The 18,295-nt window shown below is 46.2% G+C and overlaps 3 protein-coding genes across 6 annotated transcripts; 1 reads left to right on the forward strand and 2 right to left on the reverse strand.

Moving 5' to 3' along the window:
* Positions 1-419: 419 nt before the first annotated feature.
* Positions 420-4,565, forward strand: LOC100822912 (cytochrome c oxidase assembly protein COX11, mitochondrial). Its single transcript, XM_003560528.4, has 6 exons — positions 420-841; positions 1,500-1,552; positions 2,352-2,424; positions 2,501-2,605; positions 3,622-3,702; positions 4,097-4,565. The coding sequence occupies exons 1-6, from the start codon at positions 551-553 to the stop codon at positions 4,193-4,195; spliced, it is 702 nt and encodes a 233-aa protein (XP_003560576.1). The 5' UTR covers positions 420-550; the 3' UTR covers positions 4,196-4,565.
* A 473-nt stretch (positions 4,566-5,038) lies between these two features.
* Positions 5,039-7,824, reverse strand: LOC100825057 (ribosomal RNA-processing protein 14-C). Of its 4 annotated transcripts, none has more exons than XM_024456656.1 (3): positions 6,387-7,824; positions 5,617-5,683; positions 5,039-5,489 (listed from the first exon to the last, which is right to left on the reverse strand). In XM_024456656.1, exon 1 carries the CDS (start codon positions 7,782-7,784, stop codon positions 6,597-6,599), a length of 1,188 nt encoding a protein of 395 aa, XP_024312424.1. In that variant the 5' UTR covers positions 7,785-7,824; the 3' UTR covers positions 5,039-5,489; positions 5,617-5,683; positions 6,387-6,596. The 4 variants fall into 4 exon arrangements, with proteins under 4 accessions (XP_024312424.1, XP_024312423.1, XP_024312422.1 ...); XM_024456655.1 differs by having other exon boundaries at positions 5,617-5,686; XM_024456654.1 differs by having other exon boundaries at positions 5,039-5,683.
* Positions 7,825-14,178: 6,354 nt separating this feature from the next.
* LOC100825983 (zinc-finger homeodomain protein 11) lies at positions 14,179-15,599 on the reverse strand. The gene has a single exon (XM_003560536.4). It carries the CDS (start codon positions 15,112-15,114, stop codon positions 14,407-14,409), a length of 708 nt encoding a protein of 235 aa, XP_003560584.1. The 5' UTR covers positions 15,115-15,599; the 3' UTR covers positions 14,179-14,406.
* Positions 15,600-18,295: the final 2,696 nt, after the last annotated feature.

The raw sequence follows: 18,295 nt of genomic DNA on the forward strand, positions 1-18,295 counted from the left end.
GATTTAATGTTATTTAACCAATAAAGTTGCCATGATGGCTTTTCTCTAAAAAAATCATCCATTTAGGAAACAATTAAACACTCCATGGGGAAGCGTTTGCTCATTTTGTTTGATTAACTGCGTACACATGTTCTCACTGTCACCGAGGTTTTATAATGATCAGTTTGGTTACTCCTGTGAATTGGTGGTTCCTGTTGTTGTGCATTTGTCAATTATTTGGATTATTTTTCTATTTTCTGTCAGATTTTGAGTCAATTAATCAGTGGAAACATTCAAACATGTGGAAGAAGAACGCACACGCTGTCATGTGAAATCGTCAATCTAATTTCTGTGTTCATGTCCTTTTATCCGTCATGGAGAGCCATCCGATATGGGCCGGACGTACAGGATCACTCCAATCAACCCTTCGCCACCAGGCGTTGCAATTTGCGAGTTCTGCTGGCTGCTGCTACAGCCGAACACCAGCTGAACAACGAATCGCGGCGGCGGCGGCACCTCTCTCTAAGGAACCCGGCGTCGCCTCTCGCTGCCTCCGGCGTCGAGCGACGCGATGCCTCCGCTTCCCAGGCTCCTCCACCGCCACCTCGTCCTCCCGCTCGCCCGCCGCCACTCCCCGTGCCATCCGTGGCCGCCCGCGGCCCACGCCTTTCTCAGCCGCGGGGTTGCCTCTTCCTCCTCCGCCGCCGCCGCCGCGGCGGGCCGGGAGAAGAGTTCCAGGAGGACCCTGGGGTACCTCCTCGGCGTCGCAGCCGCTATGGTCGGCGCCTCCTACGCCGCCGTCCCGCTCTACCGCCGGTTCTGCCAGGCTACCGGATACGGCGGCACCGTCCAGCGACGCGAGGTTTGGTCGCCGCCCCCTCCCGCTCTCTACCACCCTTTGTTCGATTTATTTATGCCATTAGGTACTTCTATTCCGGAACTGCGCTCTAAGCATTGCTCGGGGATCACCATTGTGCTTGATTTGGTCGATATTAAAAGCACGTTTCATGATTGAGTAGGGTTTAGATGAAAGATCTGCTCCTTGTCAATTTTATGTGCGGGAATGGTGTAATTACTAGGCTATGCTGAGTTCATAATTTTGTCCCTCTCTCGTAAGGTTTACATGGGGATGTATTTAGACTCCTTAGTTGTTGAGTCCATTAGAGATGCCGCGGAGATAAATGTTTTGTAATTCACTAAATCTCCACTTTACAAGGTTGTACTCAATGGAGAAATGTGGCCTCCTCATGTTCTATAACTGTCATCTATAATTGTCTGCGCTGGAATTTGTGTGTATAATAACTACAGTAAGGAGAGTGTTTAGATGTGTTTAGAAAAGAATGAAACATGGGATTGAGTCTCTGTGAGAATGGTCTGGATCTAAAGTTGTAAATTGGCATGGACATAGTCCTTATTTGTGCCCACAAATAGATTTATAGTTGAAAAGGTTGTCATAATTCATATCTAGTTTCCTTGGGGTCTTGTGTTTGTGGTGTGTCACTATGTTTGATTCTCTGCAGAGTGTAGAGGAGAAGATCTCACGGCATGCTCGAGATGGAACCACGCCATCAAGGTGACCCTTGCTAAACATGGGGTACCAAGTTTCTGGGTACTTTCATTTTTCTTGGTACCCCCAAAGGCCCACACTGACGTACTGAACTATATTCACTAAATAGTAAACAGTTTGATCTGGATAGTTTATTTTGCCTAGTTCATTTTATTGTACCTTGAGTGCTCATATGATTATTCTAAATCCAATACATTGACATGCAAAGCTTTTGTGTATTTGAGAAAGAGAGAAAATGTTGATCTGAAGGTTAAATTGAAGGACTTCAGTGCAAATCTACTCTACAGATGAGCAAAGTTCCAGTCTGCTCTATGCGGTTGCTAGCTTTTTCAGAATATGCGTACCATCTCTTCTCCGCTGATCATATCTTCTGAAGAGACTTTTCTAATGTGACTTGAAACTTGGCCGTAGTAAGTTTCATGGAAAGATTGTAGAGTCCATGCTTTGTTGGCTAGCTGCTGGTTGCATAAATTAGATTCCTTTTTACTTGTCCCTAACACTTCCTTCTGTGCATCCTTCTTCACAAATAGTAAGCTGATATGACATTTAATACGGTGCTAGATTTGGCTTAATATATCTGGAATGTGCTCTGTTAAAGTTTTACTTTGTACCTTGTTGACCACCATTGTATGCCAACAGTAATATTGTGTTGTGATCATAAGCCAATTGTTGTATAACTTGGGAAAAATGTTAAGATACTCTGACATGGATAGTATTGTTATTCACTAAGTTACATAGTGCTTCAATTCTCCCATGGTACTTGATTTCCTTTGCTTCTTAAGTAAAGCAGTTCATTTATTTGCAGAGAGATAATTATCCAATTTAATGCTGATGTTGCTGATGGAATGCCTTGGAAGTTCATCCCTACACAGAGAGAGGTGCCCGTCAGAACTTGAGTGCAAATTTGAAACCAAATTTTCTTGTGTATTTATTCTTGATGCGTTCCCATTATAGGTGAAGGTTAAACCTGGTGAAAGTGCTCTTGCATTTTATACTGCTGAAAATCGCAGTTCGGCTCCAATTACTGGTGTGTCCACATATAATGTTGCACCAATGAAGGTATAAATTGTATTCTTGCTTGTTTTGTTTAATTCTGTAACACAATTTTCATATCACTGCTCCTTCTTGGACTTGGAAGCCAATTCACAAAATATATTTTTCTCGTTGCTGCATCATTATTATTTTTGCTATACTATGAACTGTTAATGAATAAAGCATAGTTCCATCTGGCAATTTCGAGGGTGTAAAAAGCACGGGGCAGGAATAAAGAATAGTTCCCTCTGTCATGGAAGGGATCCACTCCCCGAAGTGCCAAATGATGGGGACGATTTATTTCGAGGGTGTAAAAAGCGGCATCATTTTGTCAAATAACTCCTGCCCCGTGCTTTTTACACCCTCGAAATTGTCCCCCTAGCACCCAAACAAGCCCTTAGTAGTACTATTTTTTATATATAAGTGTAGCTGTATATCCTTCATTCTTTGAAGACTATACACAATGTAAACATTTCCAATATTACCAATATTTGATGAGAGTTGACAAATTGACGTGATTGTGTATGATCCATCTTGTTCAAATTTATTCAAAGGAACAGTCTATATATCCTATGAGGGTATGTTTGATGCCCATATGAATGGGCATCGCTGTTTGTGGAAGGTGCAAAAAGTCCATAGTCATACTACATGTATTCTTATGATGTCAAATAAATTGCATTCGTTTATGAACGGAACGATCTTGCCTGTAGTGGAGAACAAATTTTCAACCTGAACCTTGTCACATGTGCTGTTGGAAATATGTTGGATGAAGTAGCTCTGAACTAGATTTCTTTCAAAACTAAAGAAAATGAAACCACGGTTTTGACTTTGCTAAGCTGGCGAAAAATATTTTCCAACCAGAAAATTAATCTTTGTTGAGGTGATGCTAGTCTTCATGTTGAAGTCTAAGATAACTTGCATTTTCTGCTTATGTATGTTGTTAAACTATAGTTAAGTTCATACATGTAACCATGGCATTCTAGCTATGCTAAGTCTTGACTCCTACCTTTTGAGTTTACAAGTCCTTTTTTCATACCCCACAGGCTGCGATTTACTTCAATAAGATACAATGTTTCTGCTTTGAGGAGCAAACACTTCTTCCAGGGGAGCAGATTGACATGCCGGTGAGTTCGACTTGCATTCGGTACAATAACGATGGCATGCCTAGTTGGTAGTATTATTTTTGCACCAAAAAGTATGATAAACAGTGAGATTCAGGACACCTCATCTTCACTCTGAGGGAGAAAAGAAACCCACACAAATAATAAATAATACTCCCCTGTAAATCCTAGGAATGCTATCATAAATTGAGGGGAAAAGACAAATGCCTGCACTAAAATATTTTGGTGGAGACATCTTATAATATTCCAGGTTTATTACAGAACGTTGATTGAAATGTATAACATACAACTCTATTTACAGTGATAGGAATTAGAGTTGTACAACGGAGACGATTGTACACAACATGTACCCACGCTAATTCTGCTAGTTGTTTTAACATGCACCCGAAATTTTCAGGTATTCTTCTACATTGATCCTGAGTTTGAGACAGACCCCAAAATGGATGGGGTGAACAATATTGTTCTTTCCTACACATTCTTTAAGGTGAAAGAGTAGAAATTTTGTTAATTGATCTGTAACATTATGCTTCAAATTTCCTTCTCATGTAACACCAAGAGTAAGAGGTCAAGTAGTTCATGAGGTTTGTGGAAATTTTTGCAAATAATCTGGAGATTCTTCGATCGCAATCAAAGAAGAAAAAACAAAATCTTGGTTCGATCTTAAGAAACATGGCAGAATGTAGTGATGGGATCTAAGACTCAAGAAACAGGTACGTGTGCCATGTGTGTCTGTACTAAACGATTGAAGTGTTCTTTTTTAGAGGAAGTGTTTGTTCTCTTAACCGGACAAATGAAGTGGTAACGCCTAACAAGGCAATATGTTAGCCAACTGCAAAAGGAAAACAAGGTCCATTGGTAAATTTCTCTTTCAGCCGTTTTTTATGTCATTTCATCAGACGAGTACCATATATTATGTGTTACAGCATACTCTACTCTTTGGTTGGTAGAACCTAGGTTTCCATTTCATTTCGACCACCCAATCGAATTTGATGTTCTAAGTCGAAATTGGGGTTGTGTATGGGCACATCCTGATTAGATTTTGACATCTCATTCATTTATCTATATTTTTAAAATTGTGTTGTGAAAAAAAATGTCTTTATCCAACAAACGACCATTGGTGCATGTTCTGCTCTCTTCGGAAATTTTATGTTACCCGACTGGAAACCATCTCCACGAACTTGATGCTAGTCATGCAGCGGACCTGCGGTTCCAACTTGCGAGCGCTGATATCGTTGCCCCGTGATGGGTCGCATTTCATGGAGAGAATCCCTGAAAAAAAAGCAGCATTTTTTTTTTGCAAATAGGAGAAAGATCAGCACAACACGTCTTTGCCTCAGCGTTTGTCAATTTCGGAAGGGGGGTAGAATTTTGGAGGAGTTTTGTAGAAAAGAAAGAACAAGTTTGAAACCATCAAGAAGGCTAGATACATACGGAGTACAACGCAGGCACAGAAACAGGAAACAAAATACAATCACGACACGTCCCAAATGCCAGGCAGCAACACCCTCAAGCCAAAGGCCCCACTCTAGCGCATAACCTTGCTTCTTCTCGAATCCTGGCAAGCAGTTAAGGGCTTAAGGCACGTTCGTTGAGGCTGCTTCCACACCATCCAGCAGGTAAGCAGTGTAGTGGAGGCGAAGTCCTTGCACAACGGCTTCGGTGTTCAGCAGCACGCCCACTGTCACCAGCCAGACACTGTCTTCCCAGGTGCCGGCGGGGGGAAGGTGGATCTTATATTCTTATCACAAACAACTCCATCCTTCGAGGCAGTTTGGCTAGCGACTCATATTCTGCATTTCAGCCAGATGCCATCAGATAAAAATACCATCTGCGTACTCAAATACATTACCTTGATCATAGTAAAAGGAAAGCATGTGAAATATTAGCAGACTTCTCAGACAGAACATGGTGATTCACCGATTCAAAAGTTGGATGAAAGAAACACCAGGTAGATTAGTAGCAGCACATCACCGAGACGGTTAACCTGCTGAACAATTCAAAATTGAGCATGCATAAAGTAAGCAGACCTCGCGTATGAACTGGGTCACAGCTAAAAACTTAAAATCAACGAGACAACGATGTAGGCATCACAGATTACCAGACGTGCAGCAAGCCAATGAATTTTTTTTTCCTAGATAAGCTTCAAACTGTTCTCTCAACAGCACATAGTGTGATCTCCTACATTCTTATGGGCATAAGCAAATAAATACAAGGCCGCACTTCTATGCAAAGCTATATTGGCTTGTACTGGATGCCACGTCATATATTCAGGAAGATAAATTCAACATGTCGGCAGGCCACTATACAAATGCACTACGGAAAGTATACTCACAAATCAGCGTACTGCAGTGTAACTCAGTGCCATATAGGCTGATAAAACAGACATACAACACGGCTGGTACTAAGTTTGCAAAATAACTTGGTGGATTATTGACATCCAAAACATACATATCAAGATGAAAATTGGTCATTCTGGACTTTTTAGTTTACCAAACAAAACAGAATTCATGAAAGAAATTGTCATCCACAACCGATACCCACATCATAACTGAAGCACAATTTGTGATAACCATTTCATTAGGCCAGATAGAAATAACGAAGAAGCGTGTAACATTACCATTTCCTTGGTCTAGTTCTACAGGCAACTATGAAGTCAAAACATAAAAAGATTCTTTTGCCAGCTTTACCTACAGCTCAAATGATAATACAGCTGAAGAAACATCTCAATATCTTTTCCAGACAACCTGCCAAACAACCAAATTGATGCTCTATAAGTATGACAAATTGTGACCTGGATACCTATTATGAATACCAACATCAAGAATTGCAGCCATGCAAAGTAAAACAGATTCAATTACTCCCTCTTTCCTCAGTCCTCAAAATCTTCAATGTAGATGTCACTCATTGACATATCCTTGCTTGCGCCCCTCAAAACCAGGGCGTATAAGCTTCTTCTCGCGCTTCTCTATTTTGCGCATCTTCTTCTGTTGTGCCCGCTCCTTGATGTTCTCCTTCCGTGTATTCTGCTTCTCCTTTCTCTTGCTGTCTACCGTCTTCTGCCTGTCCTTCCACTGCTCCGCATGCTTCTGCTGCCGCTTCTTATCCTTCTTCATGCTCTCCTTGATAAGCTTTGGGTTGTCGTGCACCTTCTCCCCTGCAGCCCTTCTTGTTGCCACATCCCAGGCCATCTTGGTAGCCTTCTTAGGATCTTCCTTTGCCCGCTGCATCCGCTTAGCCTGCTCCAGCTCCTTCTTCTTGTTCTTAACCCTCCTCTTCTTCCTGCGCCTTGCTTCCTTAGGGTCAACCAACACATTGCCGTACATGATATCAGGTGCCTTCTCATCAGCCTGCTTCTTGTGCTTCTTCCCATCCGCACCGTCTGCATCTTCGGCGCCATCCTCACGCTTCCGCTTCATGCCCCCATCTTTTCCCTTCACTTTAGTCCCCTTTACCTTCTTGCCCTTCTCCTTCTGGGGCTTATTCAGGAACTCCTGGCTGGTGCACCGATTCCCACGGAGCTCCGTAATGCGGCGATGAAGACGCTCACGCAGCTCTTCATAAGTCACCGATCGGTCCTCAGAAACAACTGCCGCCGGAGCCATCGGTATCTCCTCCTCCTCTTCCCCTTCCTCTTCTTCTTCCTCATCCTCATCCTCATCCTCATCATCCTCTGAGCCTGCCTCGTCCTCGGTTTCATTGCTTTCATCTTGCGACTTATCCTGATCCCCCTCTGCCTCTTGGTCGGCGACAGACTTCTTGAGGAGGTCCAGGGTCGAGGAGGGTGGCCCTGCAGGGTCGAGGCGGGCTCGGCGAGCAGCCTTGATATTGGCGCGGGACTGAGCCTTCATGGCCGCCTTGGCGGACTTGGAGAGCCCCTGGTAGTAGGGGCGGTCCTCGTCGCCGGCGGAGAGGTAGAAGCGCGGGGGGATGAGCTGCACGAGGGCGTCGAAGAATAGGGAGTGCCCCTGGACACCATCGCAGTTGGCTGCTGCCGCTAGGAGTTCAGCGGCCTTCGCACTGGCGGCGAGGGACTCGTGGTCAGCCGCCGCAGCGGCGGCGGCGGAGGCCGAGGGTTTCCTGCCCATTGCGGTGAGGGTTTGGACTTTGGAGGGTTTGACCGTTTGACTGAAGGAGGGGCGGTTGCTCTCTGTGCGTGGCCTTCACGGGGTTTGGGTTTGATAGGTTAAGATGGGCCTCCAATACACTTGTATTCTTTTTATTTGGCCCTCTCTATTCTTTTGAGTTGTGAGTTGTGACGGGTTAAGCCAGGCTGCGCTGCAAAAACTAAAAGAGGCCGTGTCTCATGGGCTGGTCAAGCTCGACTTGTTTCTTCGTGTCGTGACTCGAGAATTCGGAGCGAGAGCCCCCTCAAAAAAATAAAAAAATTCGGAGCGAGTTTGAGGGTGTGTTCGGAAGTACAGTAATTTTCACGTTTTCTTTTCTTTTTCCCGTCTCTGGGACTGCGGCGGACAAAAGAGAGCACCACATAATGCCCGGATATTCCAAACCTCTCTCAAATTTGGGGCCAATGTTAGTGAAGCTAGCCGGACAAAGCGGACAAAATGTCCGTTTGGGAGACGTGGTTGGGGGCTGATTTTGTAGGACAAAATGTCCATATCCCCCAAACCGACATTTGAGATAGCTAATGTCCATATCCCCCAAACCGACATTTGAGATAGCTTTGGGAACGTGAATGGAGATGCTCTAAAACTCCACCAATCCAGCTTGGTACCTTTACTCAGGCGTCTCACGTGGAGCTAGAAATGTTCGGTACTGCTCTGCTCCGTTGTTGGGCCGGAAGCCCATTAAACCAAGTTGACCCAGCCTATGGGTCGGCCACCGTGGCCCTCGAGCGGGTCGACAAAGGACGAACTCCTCCCAACCGGATCGATCCTTCTCGTTCTCCTCGTCTGCTCCGATCGATCTGTCGGAGCAGCCGCTCGTCCTCCACCTCCATCTGCGAGCCTCTTCTTCCCCGTCCAAATCTCTCTCCCATACGGATTAATCTTCAGCTGCGTTGGTGTGCAGAGCCCAAGCTCGACAATGTCGTCAGGGGAGAGGTCGCCTTCCCGCACAAGCGGCGAAACCATCTGCGTACCTGACTGCCGGCGGCGACGTGGGGTAGAAGGGGGAGAGCCACGGTCCGGATCCCTCTCTCCTACGCCGACGACCTCCTCACCGCCGAACCCCGCGACATCAGCTTCCATGGCGGCAGTTGCAGGGGACTTGAGCCTCCTGGCACGCGCTACGGTAGGGAGCCCTTGCAGTGACCTGCCGGAGGAAATGGGGCCGGCGGAAGAGTAGGCCCTGCCGGCGGCTGGTTGCCTGGTTGGCATCGGACGAGGGTGGGGGCGAGTGAAGAAGTGGATCGGGTGGAGGCGACCGGGAAAGAAAAAAAAGGGGGTCAGGAGGAAAACACAACGAGACCGAACCGTTTCCCACTCGGCGGTGACAGGATGGCCGTAATCTCATGCTGCTCCGTGGTTGCAATTCCGGGAATCTTTGAAAGAGGTGCACCGAGTTTTGTACAGCAAAATGGGTTAACTTCTCAGATCTGATTGTGTGGAGTTTTGCTCTTCGGTACTGCTCCACCGTGGAGTTTTGGAAAACCAGAAGATAGGAGACTATCGAGCACACCCTAATCGCGATTGCTGCCTGGTTAAAATACAAGTCAAGTTCAAGCCGAAGCTAGCCTGCTCTCGGCGGCGGCAAGACTTCTCCTCCATGTATGTGGTTGTCGGATGTCATTTGTTTGTTGTTTGCTTCATTGTCAAAATTTTGGTTGGCAATATAATTCATTCCACCTCTCTCACATATTCTTGCCAAATAGTTAGCAAAATGAGAGGCAACGAATCCTTGAACAAAAATGACAAGCCAAATTTTGGCAACATTTGGTAGGTTTGTATTTGTCACAAACCAAACAGTCCATGAAGCTATGATCTCTCCTTTTCTCACACGATTGCTCCCCGCCAGCCGCGCGCACAGTTCTGCCGCGAGCCCGGCCAGCGCACGTCGCGCCAGGAAGCGAATCCGCCGTGCCGATCGCGAATGCCATTCCCACGGGAACCGGGGCCGCGCGCGCTTTAGGCAGGCATGCCGCAGGCCGCAGGCCGCACTGGCGCAAGGCATGGCGGCCGGATCGAATCGACCCGTACTCCTCCCCGGCTCTCGTCGCTGACACCATGATTTGCTACAAAGCGCCTGGCGGCTAGCCAAGGAGCTTTCCTTGCCCGTACCCGTAGCGCTGCTGCATGCATGCTGCAGAGATCAGCTTTGGCAGCCTTGCGGCTGCCATTAATTGTGCAGTCGCGAGTCGCCATGGGGTTGGCGCCGTACGTGCACTCCATGTCATGCCTGCTGCAGCGAGCGGCGCAGTCGTCTTTTACGTACACTGGACTGGAGCGCTCGGGTACTCTCGTTAATTTGGACGGTGTGCGCGTCGTGGCGTCGTGCGGTCCTCGAGCGAGCTCTCAGTGGAGAGTGATCCTCAATTCGCTCGCAGAAAGATCCGTCTTTTTTTTTGTTCCCACGGAGTAACAAAGGGACAATGCTTAAAAAATATACTCTCTCTTATTCTAAATTGTCGTAAATTTAAGGATCACAGGAGTATTGAACAGCAAAAGCCCAGGACGGTCGCTGGCTGCAGTGCACCGGCCGGCCGCAGTACAAGTAGTACCAGTACAGTACCTCTAAAAAAGAAACCAATACAGTAAAAAGGGCTGGGGTAAGAAGTAGGATTATTTTGGCTTCTGCGTTCTGAGGTGAGGTTGCACCAAGTTTTTATCATTCTGAGCAAGTGAGCATGTTAAGTTGTTTAATAACTAAGTCTTGGCCTCTTAATTGGGGAAGGTGACAAATCAAAGGCTTTAGAATTTAGATTGAGCTCTTTTACGATATCCCGGATTTAATATAGTTCGTTTATTTGGACCAATCTAATGGTTAGTATTATTTGGTACTCCATCTTTAATTTTATGGAGTACCGAGTCGAAAAACACCGGAGTACCTCGACTTGGAGGGCAAAATCGTAATCACGTGAGGTTAGTTTGGAACTTTCGTGAGCTGAACTGGATTTTGGTTTCAAATTAAAAAAAGGAAATCGTAATCAGGTGAGGATTTGGGCTGGCGGCATCGTGAGATCGTGCCTGGGGACGGCGAACGCTGGCGTGGTTGGGTTTTGGCCTGTGGCTCGATTGGACGGCAGCGGCTGGGAGCAGGTTTGATCTCACACGGGAGGCAGCTTGGGGCCGAACAACTGCTCGAGGGCTGGGGCGACGAACGGCGGTGTGGCGGCTGAGGCGGCGCTGCGCCTCGATAGCACAACGACGGCTGGAGGCAGCGCCGCGCCTCGCTTGGAACGGCGTTGGGGGCGGCGCTGCGCCATGATTTGACGGCGGATGACTGGAGGCCGTGCGGCGCCTCGATTGGAACGGCGGCGGGGCCGTGTGGCGTTGCAAATCGATTGGAACGGCGGTGAGGCGCTTTCCACCACACAGAGAAGAGGCTGTCCGCCCGGCGAGCGGAGGGAGATGATGACGGTGGATCGACGGTCTAGGGACGGCGCTATTGCTGCGCTCGACAAAGAGATCAGGGCAATACGAGGGCAATGACCAAATTACCCTTTGCAAAATGACCAAGTTGCCTTTTGGTACCAACGGTTAGATATGTTTGTTACTCCGAGGTATATTTTTGGAGTACCGGGTACCGTAAAAAATCACTTTAGATTAGTCAGTTTTGTCCCGGTGCAAATGCAATACACCTTATTTAGGTCTTTCTCTTGGCAGCAGTTCGCCTTGGTAAGAGATTCGCGTCCCTAGCCACTGAAGCCCAAAAGTGATAGAAGTTATCTGACATATACAGAGACTAAAATACTGGTAAAGAACTAAAGATGTGAGGGTGGAGTTAAAATAAAATAGTAAGCGATAATTGTTTGTTCATATTTCTAGCATCCATGCTAAGGACTTTTCAAGTCAGCTGCCCAATTGTCCCAAGCTTATTTTGAACCTATATATTGGAACTGTCATGCTGTTGAGACAATATTAAACTATTTATGAGATTTGGCATTTCTAAACTGATATGAATTTATAATAATTACGAAGACAACTAAATTATACGCGTGATGAACTGGCACCCACTTCGATCCAACCCTAGATCCACCAGTGCTAATTAAGGAGGACATACCAATGCTTTCGACAGCTCAATTCACTTTCCTAGGCTTAGTCTTGAATGTTATCCTTAGCATCGCAAATAGATATGCAAGTACTCATTTTTTTTTCAAATTTTAAAATTAAAATTGATATACGCAAATCAATGGAAAATAATTTTATTTAACATAGTATTGGGTGCTAAACGTACTTTGCACCGACACCAAGTTTTTTTTAATCTTATCTTCTACTCTCACATTTTTTATCTTATCATCCACTCTCATATAGGAAACAGCAACGACACTGACATGTGGGCCACAAAAAGACAATATCCCAAATTCGATGCCTACAGGAAGGTAAACGACGTCAAAGACAGCATAGCTAGTTTTGGACTTTCGCCCGAAGCAATGTCTCCAAGGGGTGGAAAAATGTCGGGGCGTCCCCTACAACGCCACCAAGGAAGAGAACAACACTCAAAAGCACGTCACTGTTCACCAGCACCGACCGTCCGAAGCACCGCTTCGACTATTTTCCTCTACTATTGCTTTCCTCAAGTTCACAAAAAAATTGAGTGTTTTTTTTTTCAGACCTGTTTTCAGATGTTAGTCTGATCACTCGTTTTTTATAGTAGTGTATGCAAAATACTCCATATCCTGGTTTGGAAGTTCCAGCCTAATAATTAATTCTGTATGATAAGTATGATTTAAATATCAGTGCACTCGAAAGAACTACAAAATTATTCTGGAAATACTTTTCAAGACAGAACTATAAATAATATGATTTTGAAGTTTCCAATCCAAAATATATTGAATAATGTGTAAGCATACATACGCATTCAAAGTTTGACTAAAAATATATATACAAAACGTTGCTTTTTGTGAAACAAAGGCAGTAGTATATTGACCTGTTTGATTTCAAGAAAAATATGTTATGGCTAGCCGCTAGCGCCAGAGCTCTCTTACGTACAGTACAGATGAATTAGACCACATACTCCACCCCCAGCGTGCATGCAGTGTGCTTAGCTTGATTTTCCAGAATTTGATCACGTCACTCGATCTTCACTGACTAGTCTGAAGGATTTAACATCCCCTTTTAGATAGAAATGCACAGCCACAAAATTTGTTTTGAGCCTCATATATAAACTTTTTTTTTTCGAAACAGAAGGCATTACTAGCTAGTTTAGTACCTACCACATATTTCAAAGAGTGTACATAAAATGTTAGCCGAGACAACAGTACATTAATTGTCTGAAGTATGGGTAGTAAGAAGAAACAACCCATCTATAGTTATATACCCACATGTATGTCCGTATGCTATAGCTTAATTATGTTCTGCTGATGGAATATCTCTCTCCACATGAGGTTACAGTATGGCATAGCTAGCATACGGACATACATTCGAGTTACCTGATAAGTGTACCAGTATTCTAACTTCACCATATCCACACACATTAGCTAACCATAAGCAGTTGCAACTCACATGCATACAGCTGCAGCGCTTGCTACATGAATCAGAATCGATCTGCAGATTATTAGGTTCATGATCGGACACGTTCCTACAATCGAGAGTCGCATACGTATGGCCATAAATATGAGGTATCTCGGATTTGATTACGCGAGTTAAGTCGATTTACTACCAAACCCGTACAGTTAATTCACAAGCTTCTCTCTGTACTTCTACTTCCTCTTGCGTGATAATGTCTGGTAATTATATTCACCTGCACTGTGCTTCTGCTGGCTACCGTCGTATAGGTACGAACCATTCATGTAGGGTTCATATTCAAATATTGTTAACTTCTCTTTATTACGGGGTACCGACCGACTTTTGTTTTGTTGGCGTTCGGTATTATCAGCAATTAAGCTTCTTCATGCCCTTCACATTGTTTGGAAATTGGTACTAGTTCAGCAAACAATCACCCAATTAATTTACTTTCTTGTCTCTGTGTGTACAAATATGCATCTAGATGTCTGAGTGTTTAGAAACAAAATCTCTCTAAATATTTTCTAGCACTAGTTACTTATTACTGGAGTACAATTATATAAACCTTAAATAATCCTTTAAAGTGGAGCAAGCTAGCTAGCCTTTTCAAGGGATTTCACCTAAGACCCATAATTTCACCTGTCCTCTACTATATGTACACACCTTGCATGCCTAAACTTATTCAGGCATGCACTTTATTGCCAGACAGGTGAGGCTACTTGAGTGCAAAGAGAAATTAAGCATGGGTGCATGCATAGTCATCTGTAGTTCATAGTCAATATGCATTTGAGCCACAGGGAGAAATTTGCATGCAGCTAGCTAAGTAGTTAGCTCCTTAATTTGAGCCTCGGAGGGTAAGTAACAACAAAATCAATCAACAAATTAATGATCAAAATGACATGGAATTAGCATCCCGGTTAAAAACAATCATCTCATCGTCGTCATGAATCAACTCATCATGCAAGCAAAATTACCAAAGAAATTAGTCAAAAAGAGGAGAGTTAAATCATCCCAGCCTAGCCTAGCTAGCCATGGCATCCCACACATTCCCATTGCCGTAAGACGGTAAGCAGATCGAAGAAACGAACTACATGCACATCTCGTTGCCCCTCACCTCCTCATCGTCTTCCTCCCCGTCGCCCGATCCCATCGCCGCCGTCGACATGCCCCCCAAACCGCCGCCGCCGCCGCGCGTGGTCGAAGACGACGTCTGCGCGCCGCCGCCGCCTCCTCCCCCCGCGCCGCCGCTCCCACCGCCGCCGGCCTTGTGGTTGTGCATCCAGACCTTGAAGACCTGCCTGGTGACCCCGATCTCGCGGCAGAAGCGCGCGACCTCGTCGTCCCCCGGCGCGCGCCCGGGCTCACGCTTCGGCATCCGCCACCCGAGCCGCTCCGCGAACCGCAGCATCCGCGCCTTCTGCTCCTCCGTGAACTTGGTCCTTGTCCGCCGCCGCCCCGAGCCGCCGGAGCCGTCGAGGACCCCCGCGGCGCCCATCGCCATGTGCATGTTGCCGTAGCCCGGCGGCGCGCCGGGAGCGGCGTGGTGGTGCAGCATTGGCGTCTGCGGGTGAGGGCCGGCGGCCGTGGTGGCGTCGAGGAAGGCCTTGCGGTGGAAGTTGCGGTGGCAACCGCAGGCGGCGCAGAGGAGGAGCCCGGCCCCGGCCCCGGAGTCGGCGTCGGCCGGGGTGTATTCGCAGCAGCCGTCGGAGGCGTAGGTGCCCAGCTTCGCCGCGTGGTTCCGCAGGCACTCCCTGTACACCTCCCGCGCCCGCTCCTGCTGCTGCAGCTGCTCCATTGTAATTCTTCTCCTCTCTTCCGCCCCTCCCAGGAGCCTCCTCTTTCTTTCCCTTGCTTTCTTGTTCCTTCCTTCCTCGCCTCGCTCTTTCTACAGCTCTCTCTCTTATGCCGTGGCCCGTTTAGCAGCAGCAGCTGTCCTACGCATGCTAGTACGTGGGAGCTTGAGAGGAGGCAACGTTTGTGAGCTGAAACTTCGTGGTAGAACGACTTGGATTCGCTTGTGCTTGCACAGCGCAATGGGGTATTTGGTAGTACTCCAGGCACTGAAGCACTCTAATGTCTAACGTGGGGATGGGATGAACTGTTGCTGTGGTGGCTAGGCAGTTCGGTGCACGTCGAGATGGTTTGATTTTTGTCTGGCTTGTCCTTGGTTCTTGCAATATTCTTGTGATTCTGGAATGAATTTGGGACTAGGTGTCTATGTGGGGAGGACTGGAGGAGAGGAGAGGAGGAGTACTTGCACTTGCGAGCTATAGACAGAGAGACATGGCACTGTTTGACTTTCGATCCTCTGTGACCTTCTTGGAGGATAGCAGGCGCAATGTTTTGGGCCAGAATCTTTTCAAGATATGCAACACATGGAGGATCTTCCCACACGTCAAATTTAAGGATTGGCGTTAAGTCTACACGGTTTGGTTTATGCTCCAGAAAAAGTATACGTGTAAGTACAAGACATCCAATTATCCAAACACATTATCAGTTGTACGATAATTTGCAAAGTCTAACAAAATTATGGGATATCTAAATTACTTTTACATTAAGAAGTATTGCTACACTGAAAGGTTTTTCGACAGTTGTGCGCTCCCTGTCTCTTTTGCACACCCGTTAGAACATTCCATGTTGTTAAGCAATTGAAGTGGGGACCTTTACCTTGCAATTCTGCAGCTATATATTCTAGACTTTACATACGGATCTATTATATCCGTTTCTCGCAAAAAAAAAGATCTATTATACCCGTAATGGCAATAAACGCACGGCTCTCATGTGACCTTTGCCTAATGTGGTACTAACGGCTTAGCTCCTTTTAGAGAGGGACAGCACAGTTGGTGGCTAGTTAAACCCCTCTATAATTAGCTCTAGGATCGAGCGCACTGATTAGGATGAGGAACTAATTAATGGAGTAATCGGCATTGGAAATTGTGATGCGAGACCAGGATATAGAAATGAAACCAGCTAGTTCCCAATACCGTACTATACTCATCTCCACACGCTGCATAGTATTCTAACCCAAAAATATGTATAAACATGTGGCACTAAAGCATTTGCCTACGTGGAAGCCTTTTATTTCTCCGTGTGTCATGACTTAAACAAGTCTGAATAATTGTCTTTTGGAGGTAGCTAGCTAGTGCTACCATCCAATCTCCACATTGCATGAAAGATCGATGTCACTAAAATAGTACCGGCCTTGAATAATAAATTGGGTGGAACTTGGATCTTCCATCCTCCCTGAACTGAAAAGCATAGAGCTAGGCCTGGACACCTTCAATATCAAGCAGCTGCTAATTTTTATCTCTCCTATCTTTTTTTGTTTATTCTCTTTTTTTTATAATCGATCCACTGTCATTCTTTTTTCATTTTTTTTACCATGCACAAACCATTATTCTGCAAGTAACTAATGCTAACATTTTCTCTTCATCTCTCCGCCACGTAGGACTAGTACCTGCTTAGTACCTCCTATTAGAGATGTCCTTAGCATCGTCCTCCTTGAAGAGCACACATGTCTTTTTTTCTTCTCTTTTTAAACCATTTACATTTTTATCTCTTCGTCAAGTCAAGGAGTAAGTAGGACGATGAATCCAGAAAAAAAGTTCATTCGGATTCAGTACAAACTATCGTCATAAGTCGTTCTGAGAACATAAACACAAACGTTGTATATCTGACTGACAAGAGACGGAAGACCAAATTGTGCTATACTGTCATCTGCTCGAACATACGCCAGCCAACTGAAATAATCCCAAGCGGCCACGCGTCTCGTACACAATAAAATTGTCGATGATTCAGCGAGACGCACACACCTATAGCAAAGGATAGGATCCGTACGCCCTTTAAGCTAGCTAGGCGAGCATATATACTTACCAGCGGATGCTTCCAACCCAGACGCGACAAAAGCCACATCAACGGTTGACAGGGCGAAAAGAAAGAAAACCCTGTCATCTGCAGCAATCAGCATCTACTTAACCTGACCCGGCCGGCCTGCCGCGGGAGCCACGGCGTGTGGAGCGAGAGCGACCCTGATGGATCGTCCTTTCAAAAAACAAAAAAACTAGCCCTGCGGGAAAGTAACCCTTCGGAATCGTTTGAAATAAAAAGACGTTCTCACACAGTATTAAATTTTGTTCGAATCTCATGTCCCATGCATACACAATGTGCAGCTCCACACACTCGTGTCGTGTTCAGACGTTCATGCACATCCGACACAGACATATGCGCAAGAGCCCTACTCATCCCAAAAGTTCGGACTGATGAGAGAGTAGCTACTCTCGCTTATATGCTGGTCGTAGCGCCCTCCCATTAGCGAGATGGACTAAAATCACTAACAAACGCTTGATACCTAACACAGCGCCACCTTAGCGTCACGTGAGATCAAAACCAGCGTTAGAGATGTGCTTTGATATGAAACAGACGAGAGGATTTTTTTTAAATGCGTCCTGAAATTTGCTGACAAGAGGAGTCAGGACAAAAGGAGTGTTACTGAAGCCTCTGGCCATTACGCTGCGAGCTCGTTTGCTTGCCGGGATTCCTCCCCAAAGTGCAGCCCCAGCCCGGCGGTGCCCTGCAGCAGCTGCATGCATTGCTGGATGCATTGCGCATACGCGCGCGGGGGCGATGGCCACACGGCGGATATTATTGTGTGGGCTGGTGGCACATGGGCAGTCGGGCACATGCCGGCGTGTCGGCAGGGGGCATGCATGGGCAGCGGGCAACATCAGGCAGGCAGATCTTCCGGCCTTCCTCTCGCTCCACACGCCCCCCCGTTCGTTGGTGAAGCGAAAACGGCTTGCAACCAGCCCCCGTTGATGCCGAAAACGGCGTGTGGGGGTGTCGCCGCGCCCATGCCCCAAGATTTAGCGGGGAGATTCACTGCATGTTTGCAGTGGCGCAGGCGTACGTACGTCCCTGCAGCTAGTTAGGATCTTATCTTGGGCCGGCGATCTCATCATCATGATTGATCGGTATTC

This window comes from Brachypodium distachyon, chromosome 1, assembly GCF_000005505.3.
Source record: "Brachypodium distachyon strain Bd21 chromosome 1, Brachypodium_distachyon_v3.0, whole genome shotgun sequence".
NCBI classification, from domain to species: domain Eukaryota; kingdom Viridiplantae; phylum Streptophyta; class Magnoliopsida; order Poales; family Poaceae; genus Brachypodium; species Brachypodium distachyon.